Genomic DNA, 26570 nt, shown 5'->3' on the forward strand with positions numbered 1-26570 from the left:
AAATAATCCAACAACGTTTCCACTGCCAGTGAAGTGGGATCAAGATGATGAAGAAGACACCAGGAAGAAAATCGTGTCCACTTCTGATGGTAACATTGCAGAGTGGCTGGTTTCCTGGAGGCATCTAGAATGGAACGAACCGGCTGAGACAAAAGAGTATCATGAGAGGTCAGCCCGAGAGATACCAAGCTGTCAGGTGCAGAGACTGGAGGTTGGGATGTAGAAGGGTCTCCTGATGCTGTGTAAGCAGAGAAGGAAACAGAGGAAGAAGAAAAGGTTTCCTGGAACTGAGTTGAAGTAGAAGGGAGAACCAATGTTGCCTGGGCCACCTCGGAGCAATCAGAATCATGGTGGCTCGTTCCCTCTTGAGCTTGAACAAGGTTCTCAACATGAGAGGCAGAGGAGGGAAAGCGTATAGGAACAGATTGGACCAGTCGAGGAGAAAAGCATCCGCTGCCAGACGGTGAGGAGAATAGAGTCTGGAGCAGAATAGGGGCAGCTGGTGATTGTGAGGGGCTGCAAAGAGGTCTATCTGAGGAGTGCCCCATTGAGCGAAGACAGACTGTAGAGTTACAGGATCGAGTGTCCACTCGTGAGGCTGAAGAATTCTGCTGAGCTTGTCCGCTAAGGAATTCTGTTCTCCTTGAATGTAGATAGCTTTCAGGAAGAGATGGTGATCTATGGCCCAAGTCCAGATCTTCTGAGCTTCCTGGCACAAGAGGCGAGAGCCTGTCCCCCCCTGTTTGTTGATGTAGTACATGGCCACTTGATTGTCTGTGCACAGCAGAAGGACCTGAGGAAAGAGAAGATGTTGGAAGGCCTTGAGGGCATAAAACATCGCTCTGAGTTCCAGGAAATTGATGTGATGTTTCTTTTCCTGGGCTGTCCAAAGACCTTGAGTCTGAAACTCGTTCAAATGAGCTCCCCATGCATAAGGGGAGGCGTCGGTGGTGATGACCAGTTGATGAGGAGGTTGATGGAACAGAAGACCTCTGGATAGATTTGAGGATACCAACCACCATTGTAGAGACTGACGAAGAGATGATGTCACAGATATGTGTCGTGAGCAAGGATCCGTCGCTTGGGACACTGAGTAGCAAGGGTCCATTGAGGAGTGCGCAGGTGAAGACGTGCGAGGGGTGTGACATGGACTGTGGATGCCATGTGACCCAAGAGTATCATCATTTGTGTGGCAGAGATGGAATGTTGTGGAAGCACCTGCTGACATAGAGACTGAAGGGTCTGAAGACGGTTGGATGGTAAGAATGCTCTCATGAGGAGTGTGTCCAGTATCGCTCCAATGAATTGAAGTCTCTGAGTGGGGATGAGATGAGACTTGGGTAGATTGATCTCGAATCCCAGTATTCGTAGAAAAAGCAATGTTACTTACCGTAACAGTTGTTATCCAGGGACAGCAGGCAGCTATTCTCACTAGTGGGTGATGTCATCAGACAGAGCCCCGGTACGGACGTCTCACAAGCACGTGTTGCTTGTAGAAACTTAAAAGTTTCTAGATGCCCGCACCGCGCATGCGCCGGTGCCTTCCCGCCCGGAGATCCGGGCGTGTCTCCTCAGTTCAGGTAGCTAGCCTGAGAAGCCAACCCAGGGGAGGTGGGTGGGACGTGAGAATAGCTGCCTGCTGTCCCTGGATAACAACTGTTACGGTAAGTAACATTGCTTTATCCCAGGACAAGCAGGCAGGTATTCTCACTAGTGGGTGACCTCCAAGCTAACCTCAGTGGGATGGAGGGGGAGTTGGCGACTTAAGAGAATAAATTTTTCAATACTGTTTGGCCAAACTGTCCATCCCGTCTGGAGAGAGTATCCAGACAATAATGAGAGGTGAATGTGTGAACCGAGGACCAGGTGGCAGCCTTACAAATTTCCTCGATTGGTGTTGATCTGAGGAATGCTACTGAGGCTGCCATTGCTCTGACCTTATGGGCTGTGACCTTACAAGGAAGTGATAATCCAGCCTGGGCATAGCAGAAAGAGATACAAGCCGCCATCCAATTTGATATGGTGCGCTTTGATACGGGTCTTCCCAACTTATTAGGATCGAAGGAGACAAAAAGTTGAGGAGTGGTTCTGTGTGGCTTGGTGCGATCCAGGTAGAAAGCCAAAGCACGTTTACAGTCTAGAGTGTGAAGGGCCGATTCTCCGTGGTGAGAATGGGGCTTAGGGAAGAATACTGGAAGTACTATGGATTGGTTGAGATGAAATTCGGAGACCACTTTAGGCAGGAATTTTGGGTGAGTGCGGAGGACCACCTTGTCATGATGGAATACTGTGAATGGTGGATCCGCCATCAGTGCCTGGAGTTCGCTGACTCTGCGAGCGGACGTGAGGACTACAAGGAAAAGCACTTTCCAGGTGACATACTTAAGAGGGGCCCTGTTGAGTGGTTCAAACGGGGGCTTCATGAGGTGGGAAAGGACTACATTGAGGTCCCAAACTACTGGGGGTGGTTTGAGAGGAGGGTTAACATGGAAGAGTCCTTTCATAAATCTGGCGACCACCGGATGGGCCGAGAGGGGTTTCCCTTGTAGGGGCTGGTGGAACGCCGCAATAGCGCTCAGGTGGACTCGTATGGATGTGGACTTGAGCCCAGATTGAGATAGGTGTAGGAGATAGTCCAGCACGGAGGATAAGGAAGCTCGCTGAGGTTCCTTTGATTTAGAAACACACCATGAGGAGAATCTAGTCCATTTCTGGGAGTAGCATTGTCGAGTGGCGGGCTTCCTGGAAGCTTCCAAGACCTCCCTCACTTCTTGTGAGAATTGGTGAGGGGTTACGTTGAGAGGAACCAAGCTGTCAGGTGGAGAGACTGCAGGTTGGGATGAAGCAGTGATCCTTGATGTTGAGTAAGTAGTGAAGGAAACACTGGAAGTGGTACTGGTTCCCTGCTGCTGAGTTGAAGTAGGAGGGAGAACCAAGGTTGTCTGGGCCACCGAGGAGCTATTAGAATCATGGTGGCCCGTTCGAGTTTCAGCTTGACCAGAGTCTTCTGGATCAGCGGGAATGGTGGGAACGCATATAGAAATCGTTTCCCCCAATTCAGTAGAAAAGCATCTGCCTCGAGGCGGTGAGGAGTGTAGATCCTGGAGCAAAACTGAGGCAGTTTGGAGTTGTGGGGAGCCGCAAAGAGGTCTATCTGAGGCGTCCCCCACAGTGTGAAGATTTGGTGAAGGGGGCTGGAATGGAGAGTCCATTCGTGCGGTTGTAGCAGACGGCTTAGTTTGTCTGCTAAGACGTTGTTCTCCCCCTGAATGTAGACAGCTCTGAGGAAGGCGTTGTGGCGCACCGCCCAGTCCCAGACTCGTAGAGCTTCCTGGCAAAGGAGGGCCGAGCCCGTGCCTCCTTGCTTGTTGATGTAATACATGGCGGCCTGATTGTCTGTGCGAATGAGGATCACCATGTCGTGAAGTAGGTGTTGGAAAGCTTGGAGCGCATTGAAGATGGCTCTGAGCTCCAGTAGATTGATTTGGTGTAGTCTTTCCGCACTGGTCCAGAATCCTTGGGTGCGGAGACCATCCAGGTGGGCCCCCCAAGCATAGTTCGACGAATCGGTTGTGAGAACTTTCTGATGGGGGGGAGAGTGCAACAGCAAACCTCTGGATAGATTCGAAGAGGTCATCCACCAAAGTAGAGACTGCCGAAGAGCAGGTGTGACTAAGATGTGTTTGGTTAGTGGATCGGATTTCTGATTCCACTGTGATGCCAGGGTCCACTGGGGGATCCTGAGATGGAGTCTGGCAAAGGGTGTCACATGTACCGTGGAGGCCATATGGCCCAGGAGCACCATCAGTTGTCTCGCCGGTAGGGTTTGGCGAGTAGATACCGACTGGCAGAGATGAAGAAGAGGCTCCATGCGTTGCAGGGGCAGGAATGCTCGGAGTCGTGTGGTGTCCAGGACCGCTCCGATGAAGGGGAGGGTCTGGGTGGGTTGTAGATGCGACTTGGAAAAGTTGATCTCGAAGCCCAAATTCTGGAGGAAGTAGGTTGTAGCCAAGACCGCCGAGGTGACCTCTGGGGCTGACGGGGCCTTGATGAGCCAGTCGTCGAGGTATGGGAACACCTGTAGACCCCTGTCTCGGAGTGCTGCGGCCACTACCACCAAGCACTTTGTGAAGACTCTGGGGGACGAAGAGAGGCCGAATGGTAGCACTCGATACTGTAGGTGCAGATTTCCCACCCGAAATCTGAGGAACTTTCGGGAGGCCGGGTGAATGGGGATGTGAGTGTAGGCCTCCTTGAGATCCAGGGAGCATAACCAGTCGTTCTGCTCGAGGAGGGGGTATAGAGAAGCCAAAGTCAACATGCGGAACTTCTCTTTGACCAGAAACTTGTTGAGGGCCCGAAGGTCTAAAATGGGTCGTAGGTCGCCCGTTTTCTTCGGGACGAGGAAGTACCGGGAGTAAAACCCCCGGTTCAATTGGTCTGACGGGACCGGCTCGACAGCCCAAAGCTGGAGTAAGGTTTGGACTTCCTGAAGGAGAAGGGCGGTCTGTGTCGAGCTTGAAGGATACTCTCTTGGAGGATGGTCCGGGGGGATCCGATGGAAGTGAAGAGAGTATCCTTCTCTTATGATGGTAAGGACCCATAGGTCCGTGGTTATGGCCTCCCATCGATGGTAGAAAAGATGGAGGCGGCCCCCTATGGGAGAGGCTGAGGGGTGCAGAACGGTGTCGGTTATGCTCCCCGGAGGGGAGTCAAAAGGGCTGGGGAGCCTTAGGTGCAGCCGGTGGCTGGGGTTTTTGCTGAGACTTCTGGGGAGGTTGTCTCTTCGCAGGTTGTCTCGCCGCAGGCATTTGTCTGGGCATGTAACGCCGCTGGTAAATCAGGGGTGGCCTGGAAGGTCGAGACTGTTGAGGTTTGGGTTTGGGCCGCAGGATGGATTGAAAAGATTTTTCGTGATCCGACAGCTTCTTGGTAACAGTTTCGATAGACTCATCGAACAGGTCAGCTCCCGCACATGGTACGTTGGCGAGTCTGTCCTGGAGGTTGGGGTCCATATCGATTGTACGGAGCCATGCCAGACGACGCATGGCTACCGCGCTTGCGGCAGCACGTGCCGAGAGTTCGAATGCATCGAAGGAGGATTGCATCAGCTGGAGGCGTAATTGGGAGAGGGAGGCTACCACTTCCTCGAACTCGAATCGAGCTTGGGTGTCTATGAACGGAGTGAACTTGCGGAGCACCGGCAAGAAGAACTCCAGATAGGAAGAAAAAAAGAAATTGTAGTTCAGCACCCGTGACGCCATCATGGAGTTTTGATAGAATTTTCTACCAAATTTGTCCATCGTTCTCCCCTCTCGGCCCGGCGGTACAGAGGCGTAGACCTGAGAGGGATGAGAGCGTTTGAGAGAGGACTCGACCAGTAGGGATTGGTGGGAGAGTTGAGGGCCCTCAAACCCTTTATGGTGCACGATGCGGTATCGAGCATCGAGTTTGCTGGGAATCGCCGGTATGGAGTACGGTGTTTCGAAACACTGCATGAAGGTCTGATCCAGCAATTTATGCAGGGGGAGCCGAAGCGACTCCGTTGGAGGGTTAGGTAAATGCATGGTGTCCAGATACTCTTTGGAGTATCGGGAACCCGTGTCAAGGGTCACATCCAGATCATCCGCCATTTGTCGGAGGAATGATGAGAAAGACAATTGATCCGCCAGCGTCGGTCTGTGGGACGGGCTGGAGGAGGAAGAGGCCTCCGGGTCCATGGACATCGGGGAGTGGCAAGGAGAGTCGGGTACGGGTGTCTCCTCGTACTCCGGTCCCTCCGGAGGGGACACCTCTGATGAGGAGTATCCCATACGTTGCAGTTTTTTCTGCGGTGACACCTCCGAATGGCGTAAAGAGTGCCAGGATGAGTGTCTTGATCGATGCCCGTCTCGATGGCGTGACGGGGATCGGGATCGTCTGTGCATCGCATGGTCTCCCGAGGCCCCCAATTGGTGGATGGGGCTGGAAGCGGTGGATCGCAACTGGGGTTGCGATGCGGATTCTTGCGATGCTACCCAAGTCTGGTAAGGAGTACGGAAGAACTCTTCCTGACTATGCCCAGGGCTTTGAGTATCGATCGTAGGTCTGGTCCCATGTTGGCGCGGAGGCGTAATGGGCTCTAACGGCGGCATATCGGTAAGCGAGGCTTGCCGCATGGGCATCGCCGCCCTCCCCCGTTCATCCTCGTCGGTTTTCGAGGTCGAACGACGTGGAGGAGGGGGAGGGGGCGGACCGCCCCTTTGGACCGGTACCGGGAGGTCACCCTGTATGGCAGCGATGAGCCCGGGTCCGATGGTCTGCATGAGCTCAACGAATTGAGCTTCCAGCATGGACCGTAGCGAAGCCGATAAGGAGGGATCCGCACCGAAAGGGGGTCCTCCTGCACGGTCATCGCGCTCCTTCGAGGTCGAGTGCTTCTGCTTAGTAGCTTTCGGCACTTTGATGACCACTGGTGGTACTGTGGAAGGAAGAGGTACCTGAACCGAGGAGACCGGGGCAGGCACCAACGTCGAGCTCGTGGATGTTGTCGGGTTGAACGATGCCGGTTTCACCACACTCGATGCAGGAGGGGTCGATACCGGTTTCGCCCGAACCGGGGAGGTATCAGATGAAGTGGAGGCTGAAGGATCCTTGGCTGCGTCCATCTTGAACATCGATTCCCACAATAGGCAACGCCGTTTGAATGAGCGTGCCGTAAGGGTAGAGCAAGGCCTGCACGATTTCGGAATGTGGTTAGGACCCAAACACTGCAAACAGCGCCCGTGAGGGTCCGTGAGTGAAATCGCGCGTTGGCACTTGCTGCACTTTTTAAATCCGGTGATTGGCCGGGACATAGGCCGGAAAATCTCCGCCGCGAGGTCGAAGCCTGTGGGCCTGAGCCACGTGGCTGGCCCGTTCGACCCGCCGGAGGAAATAATCTTTTTTTTTTTTTTTTAAATGAAAAAGAAATGTACTGTTAAATGTAATTAAAAGAAAGCGAAAACGCGGACAAGGAAGGCAAATTTAACTGAATTCAGCTAGCGCATGATGAAGTTGAACTTCTCAGCTCCGCGGAAAGAAAAGAACTGAGGAGACACGCCCGGATCTCCGGGCGGGAAGGCACCGGCGCATGCGCGGTGCGGGCATCTAGAAACTTTTAAGTTTCCACAAGCAACACGTGCTTGTGAGACGTCCGTACCGGGGCTCTGTCTTATGACATCACCCACTAGTGAGAATACCTGCCTGCTTGTCCTGGGATAAAGGATGGTTTGGTTGGTGGCCAGGAGAACTGCTTGAGCGGATGAGGCCTTGACTAACCAGTCGTCCAGATAAGGGAATACCTGAAGGTGGTGAGAGCGTAGAAAAGCAGCTACCACAATGAGACATTTGGTGAACACCCTTGGAGAGGAAGCAAGACCGAAGGGCAGCACCTTGTATTGGTAATGACAATGATTTATCATGAAGCGGAGATACTGTCTGGAGGTTATATTGATCGGTATGTGAGTGTATGCCTCTCTGAGATCGAGGGAGCATAGCCAGTCGTCTTGATTGAGAAGAGGATAAAGAATGGCTAAGGAAAGCATCTTGAATTTTTCCTTTTTCAGACATTTGTTGAGATCGCGAAGATCTAAGATTGGTCTGAGATCTCCTGTTTTTTTGGGGACTAGAAAATAACGGGAGTAGAATTCCTGCCCCTTTTGATCTAGAGGAACTTCCTCTATAGCGTTCAGAAGGAGGAGGGATTGAACTTCTTGAATAAGGAGGGCAGATTGAGGACTGTTCAAAGCAGACTCTTTTGGCAGATTTTGGGGTGGAAGAGTCTGAAAGTTGAGAGAGTAGCCGTGGCGGATGATGTTGAGGACCCATTGGTCCGAAGTGATAACTTCCCACCGGCTAAGGAACAGAGAAAGACGACCTCCTATGGGTTGAGGCAAGAGAGCAGATATAGGGGTACTGGCTATACTTTGGAGAAGTAAGTCAAAAGGGCTGTGTCTTTTGCTGTGGAGGTGGCTTCACAGGCTGCTGTTGTCTGGAAGGCTGACGTTGTTGCTGCCGCTGACGCCTGGGTTGCTGAGCTGTTGCTGGCAATGGGCGAGCTGTGAAACGGCGTTGATAGGCTGATTGTTGCCTAAAAGGCCTTGCTGGGGTAGGCTTTTTCTTATTCTTAAGCAGGGTATCCCAGCGAGTCTCATGAGCAGAGAGCTTTTGAGTAGTCGAGTCCATGGATTCCCCAAAAAGCTCATCCCCTAGGCACGGGGCGTTGGCTAACCGATCTTGATGATTAACATCAAGCTCGGATACCCGAAGCCAGGCCAGGCGACGCATTGCCACAGTCATTGCTGTCGCTCGGGATGTAAGTTCGAAGGTGTCGTAGATGGATCTAACCATGAACTTACGCAGTTGAAACAGAGACGACAAGCAATGGTGAAAGGATTGTTGTTTTCGTTGGGGAAGGTACTTCTCAAATGAAGCCATGGTGGTAAGGAGATGTTTAAGGTAGAAAGAAAAATGAAAGGCATAATTACCAGCTCTATTTGCCAACATTGCATTTTGGTAGAGCCTCTTACCAAATTTATCCGTGGCTTTACCTTCTCTGCCAGGAGGTACAGAAGCATATACACTGGCTCCTGAGGATTTTTTAAGGGTAGATTCGACAAGTAAGGATTCGTGTGGAAGTTGAGGTATGTCGAACCCAGGAATGGGAATTACTTTGTATAAAGAGTCTAATTTACGTGGGGCCCCTGGAACCGTTAAGGGAGTCTCCAAATTCTTGTAGAAAGTCTCCCTCAAGATGTCGTGAAGAGGGAGCTTCAAAAATTCCTTTGGAGGTTGGTCAAAGTCAAGGGCATCCAAAAAAGATTTAGACTTTTTGGACTCAGCCTCCAAAGGAATAGATAAAGATTCACACATATCTTTCAAAAAACTCGAGAAAGATGAAGTGTCATGTCTAGAGGACGGGTCAGGTACAGCCGAATCCTCCTCATCTGAGGAACATTCCCCTTCAGAGAGAAAGGGTTCCTCTGAATCTCCCCACAGATCAGGATCCCTGACATGGGGGGAACGGTCCCGAGACTCTGGAGTAGATGGTTCTACATGTCGGGTTTTGCGCACCGACTTACCCGACCTCATCGATACCGAGCCAGGCGATGTAATCGGTGGCACCGGTGCCGAAGTCTGCACTGACTGATGTTGAGCTCTCGGCTCCGGTGCGAGGACTGGCATCGATACCGATGAGGTCGAATGAAGCGGTACCGAGGGAGTGGATGTAGATAGCACAGGCTGTTCCACTATCGGTACCGGCTCAGTACGGACCGGCACCGGAAGGTTCGGTGCCAGGATAGCTGGAAGGAGCTGTTGTAACTGCTCCTTCAGCTGCAGCTGAAGAATGGCCGCAATACGGTCATCAAGGGTTGGCACCGGTACCGCCTTTTTCTTCTGCGGTACCTGCGGTGCCGCTCGACGCCCCGGAGATGAGGAGCCCGATGTCGAGGGACTCACCTCGATAGGGGCGGAGCGCTTCCGCTGGCGCCTCACAGTCGGCAGGATTGGGCTCACTGCACTCGAGACCGGAGGACGCTCCAGCGGGGAAGGCTTCTTAGCCGGCTTACCTGAATGCTGGGACGCCGGTGCGGTGTTGCGCGGCGTCGAAGAAGAGGGTGCCGACTGAACTGGTGCCGAAGCCGGAGTCGATGGAACGGGATCGGACATCTCGGCACCGAACAGTAATCGCTGTTGTATCTGGCGATTTTTTAGAGTACGTTTTTTTAACGTGGCACAGCGGGTGCAGGTGGAAGCCTGATGTTCAGGACCCAAACACTGTAGGCACCAGTTGTGTGGGTCCGTGATAGAAATAGGCCGAGCACACCGCTGGCACTTTTTAAACCCTGGCTGAGGGGGCATGAAAGGAAAAACGGCTTCAGCCAAATCGAAGGCCGAGGCCTCGATGGTGGCAGAAGGCCCCGCCGGGGAAAAACCAAAAATGAAGAAAAAAAGACAAGTTTTTTTTAATTTTTTTACAGAAATGAAATAAAAGAAAAAAGGCAATAGAGCCAAAAAGGTTTACGCGAGCGGGAAGGCAAGAGAAAAAAATTTTTTTCAACAGCCGTTGAAAAACACGTCTTCTTAGCTCCGCGGAAACTAAGAAACTGGGGACTGCGCGCCTCTGTCGGGCGGGAAGGCACTCGCGCGTGCGCGGTGCGGCATACCAGAACTTTCCAAGTTCTTAGAGTGAAATCACTCTAAAATTGTCCGTACCGGGGCTCCGTCGGTGCCGTCACCCATCAGTCAAGAATATGCTGCCTGCTTGTCCTGGGATAATCATGCAGATGCTGCAGTACAATGAGCAACAGGAGGATCTGGAACGTGAGCGCAGGCAGGCAGTGATACAAAAACAGCAGACACCCACCGATTGCAGCGTTCCGCCAGCTCCCTCCCTCCATCTCACCTTAGATGTAGAGTATGACGGCTTTTTTTTTCGCCCAGCCACACACGCGGCTGCTCATTTGTTCAATATTCTCCTCTGATGCAACCGGAAACAGAAAGTTACAGGAGAGGAGAAGATTGATCAACTCGAGCAGCCGTCATACTCTACATCAGTGTTTTTCAACCATTTTACACCTATGGACCGGCAGAAATAAAAGAATTATTTTGTGGACCGGCAAACTATTAGGACTAAAATTTAAAAACCCCGTTTGCGCCCCATCTCCGCGAGCTCGGTCACCTCAGTAACTATAGAAAAATAGACTACAGTGCAAAATATAGACAGCAGATATAAATTCTCAAAACTGACACGTTTTGATCACTAAATTGAAAATAAAATCATTTTTCCTACCTTTGCTGTCTGGTGATTTCATGAGACTCTGGTTGCGTTTCCTTCTGTCTGTGTATCCTTTCTTTCATTTCTTTCTTTCTGCACTCAGGCCCAAGAATTGTCCCTTTCTACTCCCTCCCTCTTTCCTTCCTATGTCCTTAGTGCCCCCGGTGCCTCCTTCCCATATCCTTAGTGCCCCTTCCTGTCTTTAGTGCCCCCAATACCTCCTTCCCATGTCTTTAGTGCCCCCAGTGTCTCCTTCCCATATCCTTAGTGCCCCTTCCTGTCTTTAGTGCCCCCAGTGCCTCCTTCCCATGTCTTTAGCGTTCCTTCCTGTCTTTAGTGCCCCCAGTGCCTCCTTCCCATGTCCTTAGTGCCCCTTCCAGCCTTTAGTGCCCCCAATACCTCCTTCCCATGTCTTTAGTGCCCCCAGTGTCTCCTTCCCATATCCTTAGTGCTCCTTCCTGTCTGTAGTGCCCCCAGTACCTCCTTCCCATGTCTTTAGTGCCCCAAGTGCCTCCTTCCCATATCCTTATTGCCCCTTCCTGTCTTTAGTGCCCCTAGTGCATCCTTCCCATGTCCTTAGTGCCCCTTCCAGTCTTTAGTGCCCCCAATACCTCCTTCCCATGTCTTTAGTGCCCCCAGTGCCTCCTTCCCATATCCTTAGTGCCCCTTCCTGTCTTTAGTGCCCCCAGTGCATCCTTCCCATGTCTTTAGTGCCCCTAGTGCCTCCTTCCTATGTCCCTCTCACTGCCTTCCACACTTTGTCCCACCCCCACCCCCGAAGCCTGCCTCCCTCTCTCCCTCCCTCCCTAGCCATAGCCAGCCTGCTGCTTCCCTGCCGCTCAAAAAAAAAAAAAAGCCTCCCTCCTTCCTTTCCCCTGCTCTTACCGCCCTGCTGCAGTTGCTAAAGCCGACAGGAAGTCTTTCCGACGTCAATTCTGACGTCGGAGAGGACGTTCTGGGCCAGCCAGGCTTGGCTGGCCCAGAACGTCCTCTCTGACGTCAGAATTGACGTCGGAAAGACTTCCTGTCGGCTTTAGCAACTGCAGCAGGGCGGTAAGAGCAGGAGAAAAGGAGGGAGGCTTTTTTTTTTTTTTTTTGCGCCTGTCTCTTAATCTTGCCGGCCCTGTGCGGACCGGCAGAAATTTCCTGTGGACCGGCGGTTGAAGAACAGTGCTCTACATCTAAGGTGAGGTGGAGGGAGGGAGATGGCGGAACGCTGCGATCGGGTGGGTGGGGACCGCGCGATCCTTGATTGCCTCACTGCGGAGACAAGTCCATTTACCGCTCCACGGGGCGGTGAATGGCCTTGTCCCCGTCCCCGCAGAGGCCACTATTTTTTCTTCCCCGTTTCGGCGGGTTACCCGTGGCTAGCCGTGGGTAACAACCACCGTGTCATTCTCTAACCCAGAGCTCTGCCTGGTATTGTGCATCTCCTGGAGTCTCAGTTGAAGCTCACTCCAGCTTATCTAAACCATCCCAGCCCATCCTCAACTGAATGGCCATATACGTGACACAGACTGTGCAAGTCTGCCCACTACTGGCCTTAGTTCTTCAATATATACCATTATTTTCCGATTTCTGTGTTCATCCCAAGTTTTTTTGAACTCTGTCACCATTTTCCTCTCCACCACCTCCCTCAGGAGTGCATTCCAGGCATCCACCACCCTCTCCATAAAGAAGAATTTCGTTATATTACTTTTGAGTCTACCACCTCTCAACCTCAAATTATGCCCTCTGGTTTTTACCATTTTCCTTCCTCTGGAAAAGATTTTGTTCTATGTTAATACCTTTCAAGTATTTGAACGTTTGAACCATATCTCCCTTGTCCCTCCTTTCCTTTTGGGCAGGGGTCTCAAAGTCCCTCCTTAAGGGCCGCAATCCAGTCGGGTTTTCAGGATTTTCCCAATGAATATGCTTGAGATCTATGTGCATGCACTGCTTTCAATGCATATTCATTGGGGAAATCCTGAAAACCCGACTGGATTGCGGCCCTCAAGGAGGGACTTTGAGATCCCTGCTCTAGGGTATACATATTCATACATCTTTTGGTGCAAACCTTCTACCATTTTTGTTGCCTTCCTCTGGACCTCTTCAAGTCTTCTTATATCCTTTGCCAGATACGGTTTCCAAAATTGAACACAATACTCCAAGTGGGGCTTCACCAATGACCTGTATAGGGGCATCAACACCTTTCTTCTACTGGCTATGCCTCTTTCTATACAGCCCAGCATTCTTCTGGCAACAGCCACCGCCTTGTCACATTGTCTCTTTGCCTTCCTCTGGACCGACTCCATCCTTTTTATATCTTTTTGAAGGTGCGGCCTCCAGAATTGTACACAATATTCTAAATGAGGCCTCACCAAAGTTTTATACAGGGGCATCAATATCTCCATTTTCCTATTGACCATACTTCTCCCTAAGCACCCAAGCATCTTTTTAGCTTTTGTCATCACCTTTTCAACCTGTTTGGCCACCTTGCTATCATCACATACAATCACAACCAAGTCCTGCTCTTATGTCGTGAACATAAGTTCTTCACCCCCTAAGCTGTATCATTCTCTTGGGTTTTTGCAGCTCAAATGCATGACCTTGCATTTTTTAGCATTAAATTTTAGCTGCCAAATTTAGATGCCTTGTTTTAGGGAAAAGGGATGGAACAGAAGGAATTTGTCATAAGAACATAAGATTTTCCGCTGCTGGATCAGACCAGTGGTCCATCGTGCCCAGCAGTCCGCTCATACGGTGGTCCTTAGGTCAAAGACTAGTGCCCTATTTGAGTCTAGCCTTACTTGCGTATGTTCTGTTCCAGTAGGAACTTATCCAACCTTGTCTTGAATCCCTGCAGAGTGCTTTCCCCTATAACAGTCTCCGGAGGAGCGTTCCAGGTTTCTACCACTCTCTGAATGAAGAAGAATTTCCTTACATTTGTACAGAATCTTTTCCCTTCTAACTTTAGCGAGTACCCTCTTGTTCTCTTCACCTTGCAGAGGGTGAACAGTCTGTCTTTCTCTACTAAGTCAATTCCCCTCTCAGTCTTCTCTTCTCAAGGGAAAAGAGGCCCAGTTTCTCTAGCCTCTCATTGTACGGTAACTCCCCCAGTCCCTTAACCATTTTCGTCGCTCTTCTCTGAACCCTTTCGAGTATTACTATGTCCTTTTTCGTGTACGGTGACCTGTGTTGAACACAGTATTCCAGGTGGGGGCGTACCATGGCCCAGTACAACGGCATGGTCCCCCTTCTTAATCATTTGATATTATTTGGTGTTGTTGTAGGTGTTATTTTAATTGTTTGCTTCTTGTTGTATTGCTTTCCTTTGTATTAATAAACTAATTTTATATACATAGATTGTGAGGGGAAGAGAAGAGGGAAGGGGATGGTTTATCTGAAAAATAAGAACATAAGAATAGCTTTACTGGGTCAGACCAATGGTCCATCTGACCCAGTATCCCATGTCCATCTAACCCAGTATCCCATCTTCACAGAGGCCAATCCAAGTCACAAGCACCTATCAAAAACCCAGATTGTAGTAGCATTTCATGCCACCATTTCAGGCATTTAAATTTTGTTGGCTTTTTTTTTAAAGCTCTTTAGTTTGTATAGACACATTGTGTAAATAAAATAAAAAGTGGAATTGTCCTAAAAAGATTGATGACCACAAACTATTTTAAAAATGTCCTTTTACTAATCCAATGTTCAAATGACTTTATTCTTTCATTAATTCAATGTGTACCATTTCTTTAAGGTATGTAGAGTGCTCATATTGTCTAATAAAAAGTTTAAGCATAATATAAAGTAGAATAAAATAATTTGCTGACCACCACCGGTTGAATATTGTGTGGATTGTTTTTTGTATACTATTTGGTTACTATATGGGATGGAAATTATTTTTCTTTAAACTTGTGTTAGGAAAGGTTTTGGCTTTAGTGCACAGCTCCTACAGCCACTTCATCCCCCAACTCTGGAACCAACTCCCCCCACAAATCAGACTACAGAACTCATTGATGACCTTCCAGAAAGCGGTAAAGACCCTCCTCTTCAACTAAAATTCAACCAGAGTCTACGCCTCACCCCCCCTTAAATCCCCCTCCCCTTTACCCTCTCTTCCCCACTCTAAACTTCTACTTAAATTGCCGTATAGTCCTTGTACTTAAACTATTGTTTAGTCTTTGTATTGTCCAAATGTACTCCACTGTGAATGTTTGCTTGTAGGCTGTTCTGAGCTACTGGGAGGACGGGATAAAAATCTAAATAAATAATAATAATAATTTTATTCTTCTATACCACCATCACCAGCAGTTCTAGGCGGTTTACACAGAAGAGAAACTGGACAATCAGCGAGCGTACAATCACACAGTAAATAAACAATGCAAGGTTTACTCTCAGCGTTTTGGATTATACTTGGCCTTAGTGCTGGAGGATGGGATAAAAAAAAGATACTAGAAAACACTGCTAGAATAATAAAGAATGACATCTTACTTCCTCCAGTTTGTCACATTCTCTGTTCTCCATGATATCTCCATTAGAATCATCTTTCAGTGCCCTGAGGAATTCACTCTTCCTATCCGTGCTGCGCCGGGTTAAGCGTGTAAGCCGTGAGGTGCTGATCTCTATTGGGGGCGTGATGCTGGTAGGATTCTGTAGAAATAGTCCATAATAAAAGGATTCTCATTAGATTTCAGACAAGTCATTTTTCTATGACTAATTTTAAATACACAATTAGGAATTATACCAAATTGATCTATTCAGAGCATAGGCAGCTGAAAGGTGCACCAGAAGCAGAAACTTCAGCAGTTAGGTAACAGAGTCAAGAAGTACAGATAAAAGAGGCAGCCAAATAAACATGACAACATACATGTTCTGAGCAGAGCTGTGAAGTCAGAAATGGAAGCAATTTTGGTCAGAAATGTACCGAGTCCAGGTTCAAAATAAAACAAGGTTAAAATACGGTAAATTCATCATTCTAAGTACTTGCATATTTTTTGTGTTCACTCTTCAAATATATTTTGTGGCCTATTAGTCCTAATTTTGTACATAAAGAAATATCTTGTGTTTCTGTAATCAAATTTCCTATACATATTAGGAGTTGGAGTTGGAGGTTGGACAGTAGAAAAATAGAGAAGTTGTACCGACTCCACAGCCCTGGTTCTGAGAACTCCTTTTCAGTGGAGTCCCCAGCTATATAAAAGTATCCTTTGTGAAAAAGCACGTTTAAAATTCTTTGACAATATTAGTCATCTCAGTCTGGATTATGACATGGAGATGATAGAAAACAGCACTAGGATGGATCAGGAAAGTCCTTACACAGGCCTAATCTGTTTACCAAGGGAACTTGTTTTCTTTTAGTTTTAAACAGTGTATGGATGACAATGAAATACAACAAAACAAGATGAAAAAAAAAAGATCACAATTACTTACCTGTAACAAGTGCTATCCAGGGACAGCAGGCAGATATTCTCACAGATGGGAAACGTCATCCACGGAGCTCTGGTATGGACACTAACTTTTTCAGGAGATTGCCCGTACCGCACATGTGCAAGTGCCTTCCCACCTGTCAGCTCGTGGGACCATCAATTCAGTAAAAGAGCTAAGAAGCCAACTAGGGGAGAAGGGAGGGTTGTGAAAATATCTGCCTGCTATCCCTGGATAATACCTGTTACAGGTAAGTAACTGTGCTTTATCCCAGGACAAGCAGGCAGCATATTCTCATAGATGGGACTCCCTAGCTATTAGGAAAGGGATGGAGGGCAGTTGGCATCTAAACAGAGAATAAATTTTGTAGAACTGCTTGGTCAAACCAATTAACCCGCCTGGAATGAGTCTCCAGACAGTAATGGGATATGAAAGTCTGTATTGAAGACCAGGTGGCTGCTTTACAAATGTCTTCAATAGGAGTGCAATGGAGAAAAGTTGTGAAGCTGCTATTGCTCTAACTTTTATGTGCTGTGACACGACTTTACAACAGTAGCCCAGCTCGAGCATAGTAGAAGGAGATACAATCCACCAACCCATGTAGAGATTGTTATCATGGTTACAAGAGTTCCCAGTCTGTTAGGATCAAATGAGAGGAATAACTGAGTTGAGGCTCTATGAGGCTTTGTGCGATCTAGGTAGTAAGCTAAAGCACATTTACAGTACAATGTATGGAGTGCTGCTTCACTGTGATCTTAGGAAGGAGAGGCAGAACTGAAGAGACTAGTTGAGTTGGAATTCTGAAATTACCTTGGTAAGAATTTGGGATGAGTACAAAGGACAACTCTGTCATGATAGAATGTTGTGTAAGGTGCATCTGAAACAAGTGCTTGGTAGAGAACGACACGGTGACAAAATTCATTATGGTTCTTGTCCCCGTGGATAACCGCAGGAGACCATCCGGTGTCATTCTTTAGTGTATATCTACACCAATATTCTTCAATGCAAGGCTTGATGGTCAGTGGTTGTGCCCATTAATACTCTGATTCTTCCCTCTCTCTTTAAAGAATGACATATAAATGGTTTCTTGCGGTTATCTGCAGGGATGGGAACGGTGATGAATTTTGTTACCGTGTCATTCTCTAGTGCTTGGAGCTCACTGACTCGGCGTGCTGAAGTGATGCAGATTAAGACGACTACTTTCCACGTGAAACCTAAGAAGAGGAGTGCAGAAAGGACTACAGCAGGGGTACGGAACTCCGGTCCTCGAGAGCCGTATTCCAGTCGGGTTTTCAGGATTTCCCCAATGAATATGCATGAGATCTATTTGCATGCACAGCTCTCAAGGACCGGAGTTCCCTACCCCTGGACTACAGGGTGAAACTGAAAGAAGCCAAGAGAGAGATACGTTTGGTGAAAGCACAGGCGGAAGAACAAATGGCTAAAAATGTAAAAAAGGGAGACAAAATTTTTTCAGATATATTAGTGAAAGGAGGAAGATGAAAAATGGAATTGCTAAAATAAAAGATGCTGGGAACCGATATGTGGAGAGTGATGAGGAAAAAGCATATGTGCTAAACAAATACTTCTGTTCTGTGTTCACAGAAGAAAATCCTGGAGGAGGACCGAGATTGTCTGGTAAAGTTACACGAGAAAATGGAATAGATTCTGCGCCGTTCACGGAGGAGAGTGTTTATGAGCAATTTGAAAAACTGAAGGTGGACAAAGCGATGGGACCAGACGGGATCCATCCCAGGATACTGAGGGAGCTCAGAAAGGTTCTGGCAGATCCTATTAAAGACTTGTTCAACAAATCTCTGGAGACGGGAGTGATTCCTGGGGATTGGAGGAGAGCAGATGTGGTCCCTATTCACAAAAGTGATCACAGGAATGAAGCGGAAAACTACAGGCAGGTAATTCTCACTTTGGTTGTTGGAAAAATAATGGAAGTGTTGATGAAAGAAAGGATAGTGATCTTCCTAGAATCTAATGGATTACAGGAACTGAGGCAATATGGCTTTACTAAAAGTAAATCTTGTCAAACGAACCTGATTGAATTTTTTGATTGGGTGACCGGAGAGCTGGATCGAGGACATATGCTAGATGTAATAAACTTAGATTTCAGCAAAGCCTTTGATATGGTTCGTATGGAACATACAATAGCAACACAAAAAGGATATTTTGGTAAATTTCAGAAGAAAATCCTGGAGAAGGACCGAGATTGTCCGGCAAAGTTACACGAGAAAATGGAGTAGATTCTGCGCCGTACACGGAGGAGGGTGTTTATGAGCAACTTGAAAAACTGAAGGTGGACAAAGCGATGGGACCAGACGGGATCCATCCCAGGATACTAAGGGAACTCAGAGAGGTTCTGGCGAGTCCTATTAAAGACTTGTTCAACAAATCTCTGGAGACGGGAGTGATTCCTGGGGATTGGAGGAGAGCGGATGTGGTCCCTATTCATAAAAGTGGTCACAAGGATGAAGCAGGAAACTACAGGCCGGTGAGCCTCACTTCAGTTGTTGGAAAAATAATGGAAGTGTTGCTGAAAGAAAGGATAGTGTATTTCCTTGAATCTAATGGGTTACAGGATCCGAGGCAACATGGCTTTACAAAAGGTAAATCGTGCCAAACGAACCTGATTGAATTTTTTGATTGAGAGCTGGATCGAGGACATATGCTAGATGTAATTTACTTGGATTTCAGCAAAGCCTTTGATACAGTTCCTCATAGGAGGCTGTTGAACAAACTTGAAGGGCTGAAGTTAGGACCCAAAGTGGTGAACTGGGTCAGAAACTGGCTGTCGGACAGACGCCAGAGGGTGGTGGTTAATGGAAGTCGCTCGAAGGAAGGAAAGGTGACTAGTGGAGTCCCTCAGGGTTCGGTGCTGGGGCCAATCCTGTTCAATATGTATGTAAGTGACATTGCTGAAGGGTTAGAAGGAAAAGTGTGCCTTTTTGCAGATGATACCAAGATTTGTAACAGAGTAGACACCGTAGAGGGAATGGAAAATATGAAAAAGGATCTGCAAAAGTTAGAGGAATGGTCTAATGCCTGGCAACTAAAATTCAATGCAAAGAAATGCAGAGTAATGCATTTGGGGATTAATAATAGGAAAGAACCGTATATGCTGGGAGGAGAGAAGCTGATATGCACGGACGGGGAGAGGGACCTTGGGGTGATAGTGTCCGAAGATCTAAAGGTGAAAAAACAGTGTGACAAGGCAGTGGCTGCTGCCAGAAGGATGCTGGGCTGTATAAAGAGAGGCGTAGTCAGTAGAAGGAAGAAGGTGTTGATGCCCCTGTACAGGTCATTGGTGAGGCCCCACTTGGAGTATTGTGTTCAGTTTTGGAGACCGTATCTGGCGAAAGATGTAAGAAGACTTGAGGCGGTCCAGAGGAGGGCGACGAAAATGATAGGAGGCTTGCGCCAGAAGACGTATGAGGAGAGACTGGAAGCCCTGAATATGTATACCCTAGAGGAAAGGAGAGACAGGGGAGATATGATTCAGACGTTCAAATACTTGAAGGGTATTAATGTAGAACTAAATCTTTTCCAGAGAAAGGAAAATGGTAAAACCAGAGGACATAATTTGAGGTTGAGGGGTGGTAGATTCAGGGGCAATGTTAGGAAATTCTACTTTACGGAGAGGGTGGTGGATGCCTGGAATGCGCTCCCGAGAGAGGTGGTGGAGAGTAAAACTGTGACTGAGTTCAAAGAAGCGTGGGATGAACACAGAAGATTTAGAATCAGAAAATAATATTAAAGATTGAACTAGGCCAGTTACTGGGCAGACTTGTACGGTCTATGTCTGTGCATGGCCGTTTGGAGGAGGATGGGCAGGGGAGGGCTTCAATGGCTGGGAGGGTGTAGATGGGCTGGAGTAAGTCTTAACAGAGATTTCGGCAGTTGGAACCCAAGCACAGTACCGGGAAAAGCTTTGGATTCTCGCCCAGAAATAGCTAAGAAGAAAAAAAAAAAAAATTTAAATTGAATCAGGTTGGGCAGACTGGATGGACCATTCGGGTCTTTATCTGCCGTCATCTACTATGTTACTATGTATTAACAGATTTTTGTAATGAATGATAAACTTTTCCCAATATAAGATATTTGATTAGAGGGGAAATATGGGGGGGGGGTTATTTTTATTATTTCATAATATATGATTATATCAATAGTTTCATTGTAATGGTACTTGTATGTAATATTGTGATGGGAGGGATGGGAGGGGAGGATTTTCTATTTAATAAGCATAGTTTAAATATTAGGTTTATTACATAATATTCAAAATATTATAAGATATTAATTTGTAATGAAATGTTATACTTAAAGTGTTATATGAGAATTAATCAAGTGCGTATTTATAAGTTCATATGAGTTTATCTGCTACACTTGTTGTAATGTGCAAAAATGAATAAAGAATTTAAAACAGATACGGTTCTTCATAGGAGGCCATTGAACAAATTTGAAGGGCTGAAGTTAGGACTCAAAGTGGTGAACTGGGTTAGAAACTGGTTGTTGGACAGACGCCAGAGGATGGTGGTTAATGGAAGTCGCTCGGAGGAAGGAAACATGAGTAGCGGAGTCCCTCAGGGTTCCGTTCTAGGGCCAATCCTGTTCAATATGTTTGTGAGTGACTTTGCTGAAGAGTTAGAAGGAAAAGTGTGCCTTTTTGCAGATGATACCAAGATATGTAACAGAGTAGACACCGAAGAGGGAGTGGAAAATATGAAAAAGGATCTGCAAAAGTTAGAGGAATGGTCTAATGCCTGGCAACTAAAATTCAATGCAAAGAAATGCAGAGTAATGCATTTGGGGATTAATAATAGGAAGGAACCGTATATGCTGGGAGGAGAGAAGCTGATATGCACGGACGGGGAGAGGGACCTTGGGGTGATAGTGTCTGAAGATCTAAAAGCGAAAAAACAGTGTGACAAGGCGGTGGCTGCTTCCAGAAGGATGCAGGGCTGTATAAAGAGAGGCGTAGCCAGTAGAAGGAAGAAGGTGTTAATGCCCCTGTACATGTCATTGGTGAGGCCCCACTTGGGAGTATTGTGTTCAGTTTTGGAGACCGTATCTGGCAAAGGACGAAAGAAGACTTGAAGTGGTCCAGAGGAGGGCGACGAAAATGATAGGAGGCTTGCACCAGAAGATGTATGAGGAGAGATTGGAAGCCCTGAATATCTATACCCTAGAGGAAAGGAGGGACAGGGGGGGATATGATTCAGAAATTCAAATACTTGAAGGGTATTAACGTAGAACAAAATCTTTTACAGAGAAAGGAAAATGGTAAAAAACCAGAGGACATAATTTGAGGTTGAGGGGTAGTAGATTCAGGAGCAATGTTAGGAAATTCTACTTTACGAAGAGGGTGGTGGATGCCTGGAATGCACTTCCGAGAGAGGTGGTGGAGAAGAAAACGGTGACCGAGTTCAAAGAAGCGTGGGATGAACTCAAAGGATCTAGAATCAGAAAATAATATTAAATATTGAACTAAGGCCAGTACTAGGCAGACTTGCACGGTCTGTATATGGCCGTTTGGGGGGAGGATGGGCTGGAGAGGGCTTCAATGGCTGGGAGAGTATAGATGGGCTGGAGTAGGTTTTGACAGAGATTTCGGCAGTTGGAACCCAAGCACAATACTGGGTAAGCTTTGGATTCTTGCCCAGAAATAGCTAAGAAGAAAAAAATTTAAATTGAATCAGGTTGGGCAGACTGGATGGACCATTTAGGTCTTTATCTGCCATCATCTACTATGTTACTATGTGAGTAACTTGAGGGATGAAGAAGCCAGTGATTGAAATGGTGGCTTCATTAGAGTGGAAAGTATAACGCTGAGGTCTCAAGCAACTGGAGGAGGCTTGATTGTGGGTATAGAGTGTAAGAGGCCTTTCATGAATCTGGAAACCAATGGGTATGTAGCCAGAGGTTTACTGTTGAGAGGAATGTGAAAAGCCCTAATAACAATGAGATGGACCCTCACTTAAGTAATTTTTAGTGCCGAGTTGGAGAGATGCAATAGGTAGTCCAAAACTGATAACAGAGGACACAAGGGGGCACCCGCTCAAACTCAGAGGGGGGAAATTTAGTGGTGACACCAGGAAGTATTTCTTCACGGAAAGGGTGGTAGATCACTGGAACAAACTTCCGGTGCAGGTGATCAAGGCCACCAGCGTGCTCGACTTTAAGAAAAAATGGGACATCCACGTGGGATCCCTACGAGGGTCAAGTTAAGGAACTAGGTCACTAGCACTCAGACTCAATGGGGTGGGTCAATAGAGTGGGCAGACTTGATGGGCTGTGGCCCTTTTCTGCCGTCATCTTTCTATGTTTCTAACTTGTGCTAGCTACACCATAAGGTAAAATGGCTCCTCTTGAAAAGGTAGTAGTGTTGTGTAGATGATTTTTTGGCTGCATCTATGATAGCTGACACTGGTGCTGAGAGATCTAATTCATCTGTTTGTTGGGAGAAAGGTACCAAGCTGAGAGCCAATGAACATAGACTGGGGTAGAGGAGGGACCCATCATTCTGAATCAGAGTTGGGAAAATTTACAGAGGGATGTGTTCCTTGGTACTGAAGTAGAAGTGGGAACCAGGGTTGCCTTGGCCATCTCAGAGCTATGAGAATTATAGCAGCTGGCTCCTGCTTTAAGTTTGAATAGAAGGTTTCCTATGAGAGGTACTGGAGGAAATGCATACAGAAATGTGCTTGTCCAGTCTAATAGGAATGTGTTGGATTTGAGACAATGGAATGACTGTAGTCTGGAGCAAAACTGTGGAAGTTTGTGATCGATGAGAATAATAATAATAATAACTTTATTTTTCTGTACCGCCATAGTCAAACTGACTTCTAGGCAGTTCACATAGAAAGAAGGCTGGACAATCAGCGAATTGCAAAATGCAAGAAGAAGGATGTTACATAGTAAATTGGAGAAGCATGAATATATGAGAGAAGAAAGATGTTACATAATACATTGGGGTAGAAAGGGGAAAGAATACCTGAGCGAGGACATCTGATTAAGCAAGGAATTTATCAAATAGAGCAGTTTTAATTGATTTTCGGAATGTGTTGTAGGTCTGTCTGGCTTTATTTATGTGGTTTCCCAGCCAAGATTGCTGTCTGTTTGATTGGAACATGAAGGTTCTGTCTAGGAAGGATTTGTATTTGCAGCCTGTGATCTTTGGGTATGCAAAGATGTTTTTGTTTCTGGTTGTTCGTGTGGGGTTGTGTAGAGTGAAGTGAGTTTGCAGGTAGGAAGGTGCCAGGTCCCAGACTTGTTTGTAGCAGATGCAAGTGAATTTGAACAGTATTCGCGCCTCCACAGGCAGCCAGTGTAATGTGTAATGTGTAATGTGGTCTTTTTTTCTCAGTCCGAAGATCAAGCGAACTGCAGTGTTTTGCACTAATCTTAATTTTTGTACTGTTTTTTTTGGGATACCCAGGTAGGCGATGTTGCAGTAATCTAGTGTGAATAGGATCAGTGACTGCACCAGTAATCTGAATGATGTTGTGTCAAAGTATTTTCTTATAGTCCTTAGCTTCCACAGCGTGTAAAAGCATTTCTTCACCAGTAGGTTTGTGTGGTCAGCCATGGTTAAGTGAGTATCTAGAGTGATGCCCAGTATTTTTATGGTTTTGGCGATTGGGTATTCATGGCTGTTTATTTTTATCGATGTTTTCGTTATTTTGTTGTTGGGGCTTGCCAAAAAGACTTTTGTTTTCTCTGCGTTTAGTTTTAGTTTGAAGCTGGTGGTCCACTTTTCAATTTCTGTCATTGTGTGCGAGAGGTTATCTGTAGTTTCATTTGTGATGTCATTTAAGGGGATTAGGATGAATATATCATCTGCGTATATATAGTGTATTAAGTTTAATTTTTGTAATAGGTGATCTAGGGATGCGAGGTAGATGTTGAATAATGTGGGAGAAAGAGGGGAGCCTTGGGGCACCCCTGATGGGTTTTTCCATGGGTTGGAGTAGTTTCCGTTGCTGGTTACTCAATAGGATCTATTTGTTAGGAATTCTTGGAACCATTTCATTACCTTTCCTGAGATTCCTATTGCGTCAAGGCATAGTAGCATGATTTTGTGGTCTACTAGGTCGAACGCACTGCTGAGGTCAAGTTGCAGAATCAGTGCGCTTTCGCCTTTGCTGAAAAGATCATAGAGGTGGTTTAGTATGGAAGCTATGACTGTTTCTGTGCTGTATCCTTTCCTGAAGCCTGATTGGTGTTCACTGAGGGGGTTAAATTTGTCTAGGTAGTCTGTTAGTTGTAGGCTGACCAAGCCTTCTTGTAGTTTTGTGAAAAGGGGAATGCTTGCTATGGGTCTGTAATTGGTTGTTAGTGCTGTTGAGGTTTTTTGATCTTTGGGTATCGGAGTAATTAGTATGTGTCCCATATCCTTGCTTTATTTCCGTTTGTAAGGGAAGTTGTTAACCACGAGAATAGTTCCATTTTGAAGATAGGGGGGCAACTGTCATGATTTTAGGGGAGCATTCATCGAGAAGGCAGTTAGATTTGGAGTAGTTGTTGAATAAATTTAGGAACTGGTGCCAGTTTGGAAATTCGAAGTGATCCCAATTCATGTCTGCTCTGGGAGTCTGATCATGGGGTTCAAGGTATTGTAGTGTGTTGGTTGTGGGTATGGGTAGAGTAGTTCTTATGTCAGTGATTTTATTTTTTAAAAAGTTAGCTAGGGTTTGTGTGGATGGAGTGTTCTCATTGTCCTTTTTTAGGATTCGTGTTGTGTCTGTTAGCGTTTTTACTAGTTTGAATAATTCTTTACTGTTTATTTTTGTTGAACCAATTTTTTGTGCATAGTGCTTTGTGCGTTATTCTTTGATCAGATTTTTGTATATTTTCAGTTTTGTTTCCAGTTTGTCTTGTCAATTTCTTTGTTTGTTTTTTGCCAGATTCTTTCTAATTTTCTTAGTTCCTCTTTGTTGGTTAGTAGCTCTGAGTCGAACCATTCATTTGGTGGTCTATCTTTCTTTTTGTATGTTTGGTATGGGGCTATTTGGTCTAAGAGGTCTTTACTGAACTTTTCTCATCTTGTTGGGAATTCCTGTATTTCATTGGTTGTGGGACGTAGCTCGTAGTGAGCCCAGAATTCTGTAGGGTTTATGTTACCACGACTGGTTATTGCTTTTGTTTCTGTTGAGAGCTCATTTTTGCCAGTGTAGGTTGAAATTACCAATGTAGTGGTCTGACTAGATGCATTTATTCCAGGTCCCTGTGTAATATTGTATTCTTGGATCAATGGTTTCTTTTTGAGAGAAAGTGATTATGTCTAGTTTGTGTCCTTTTTCATGGGTTGTCTCTGTGTCTGGAGTTGGATAATCGAGTGACATTAGGAAGTTGGCAATTTTGGTTACTTCTGGCTTTACCTTTTGTTCTAGATGTATGTTTATGTCCCCCAGAAGTAAATTGTATGATCCTTTTAATGTATTTACGGTTAGAAATTCGAAGAATTCATCTCTGGCATTTGACCATTTTTTGGGTGGGATATAAAATAGAGTAGTGGTCAGTGATTCTTCTATTTTGGTGTTGGTGATTTTGCAAGTTAGTATTTCTAGGTTTTCTGATGTTTTGGAGTCTGTCTTAGAGTAGTTAAAGGATTATTTTAGTATAATCGCTAGGCCACCTCCTTTTTTCCAGCTTCTTGATAGTGGGAGTAGTCTGTATTCCTGTGGTAGCATTTCTTTCATGATAATGTCTGTGTCTGAGACCATCTATGTTTCTGTTAGGAATAGGAAATCTGGCTTTGTTTGCAATATCCAGTCGTTTAATATGTGTGCTTTGTTTCTCACGGAGCGGGTATTTAGATAGTATCCTGTGATGTTTTCGTAGTTGGATGGGGTGGGAGTGTCAGAATATATTAACTTTTTTAGGTTTCTGTTTTTGGTCTGGTTCTTGTATGTTTTGCGGGGTATACGGTTGGTGTTTATCACTGGGATTTGGAGTGGGCCTTGCTCTGGATAGATTTTTGGTAGATGGTGGAGGTTAGTTGATTTAGATAGTTTGGCTGGTCTGTGCCAGGAGGGATAGTTGTGAATAGGTTGATGAGATTTGTCTTCAATGGCCCAGCATCTAGAGCAGATTAGGTATAGTATCCCTAATAGTAGTTGGTGTTTGTTAAAAATTGCCATGTTGTGTGTGTTGTAATGGGGATGTGAGTTGAATCAGGTAGTAGAGGGCAGAACAGGCTATGCATGCGGTAGCAGTCTAAGCATGCGGTGGCAGGCTGTACATGCAGTAAGCAGGCTATGCGTGCAGTCTATACAAGCTATGCATACAGTCTATTGAAGTTGTACAGGCTATATATGAAGGTTATACTATCTATGCAGGCTATACATGCGGTACC

The 26570-nt window shown here is 46.5% G+C and overlaps 1 protein-coding gene across 8 annotated transcripts in view; it reads right to left on the reverse strand.

Moving 5' to 3' along the window:
* Nucleotides 1–26570, reverse strand: part of GPBP1L1 (GC-rich promoter binding protein 1 like 1) — a 200037-nt gene that overhangs the window by 28034 nt on the left and 145433 nt on the right. For all 8 annotated transcript variants that reach the window (XM_033915400.1, XM_033915406.1, XM_033915407.1 and 5 more), the window contains exon 8: nucleotides 15275–15433. In XM_033915400.1, coding sequence (XP_033771291.1) covers nucleotides 15275–15433 — 159 coding nt within the window. The remainder of the gene's footprint in view (nucleotides 1–15274; nucleotides 15434–26570) is intronic.

This window comes from Geotrypetes seraphini, chromosome 12 (assembly GCF_902459505.1).
Source record: "Geotrypetes seraphini chromosome 12, aGeoSer1.1, whole genome shotgun sequence".
In the NCBI taxonomy this organism is placed as follows: domain Eukaryota; kingdom Metazoa; phylum Chordata; class Amphibia; order Gymnophiona; family Dermophiidae; genus Geotrypetes; species Geotrypetes seraphini.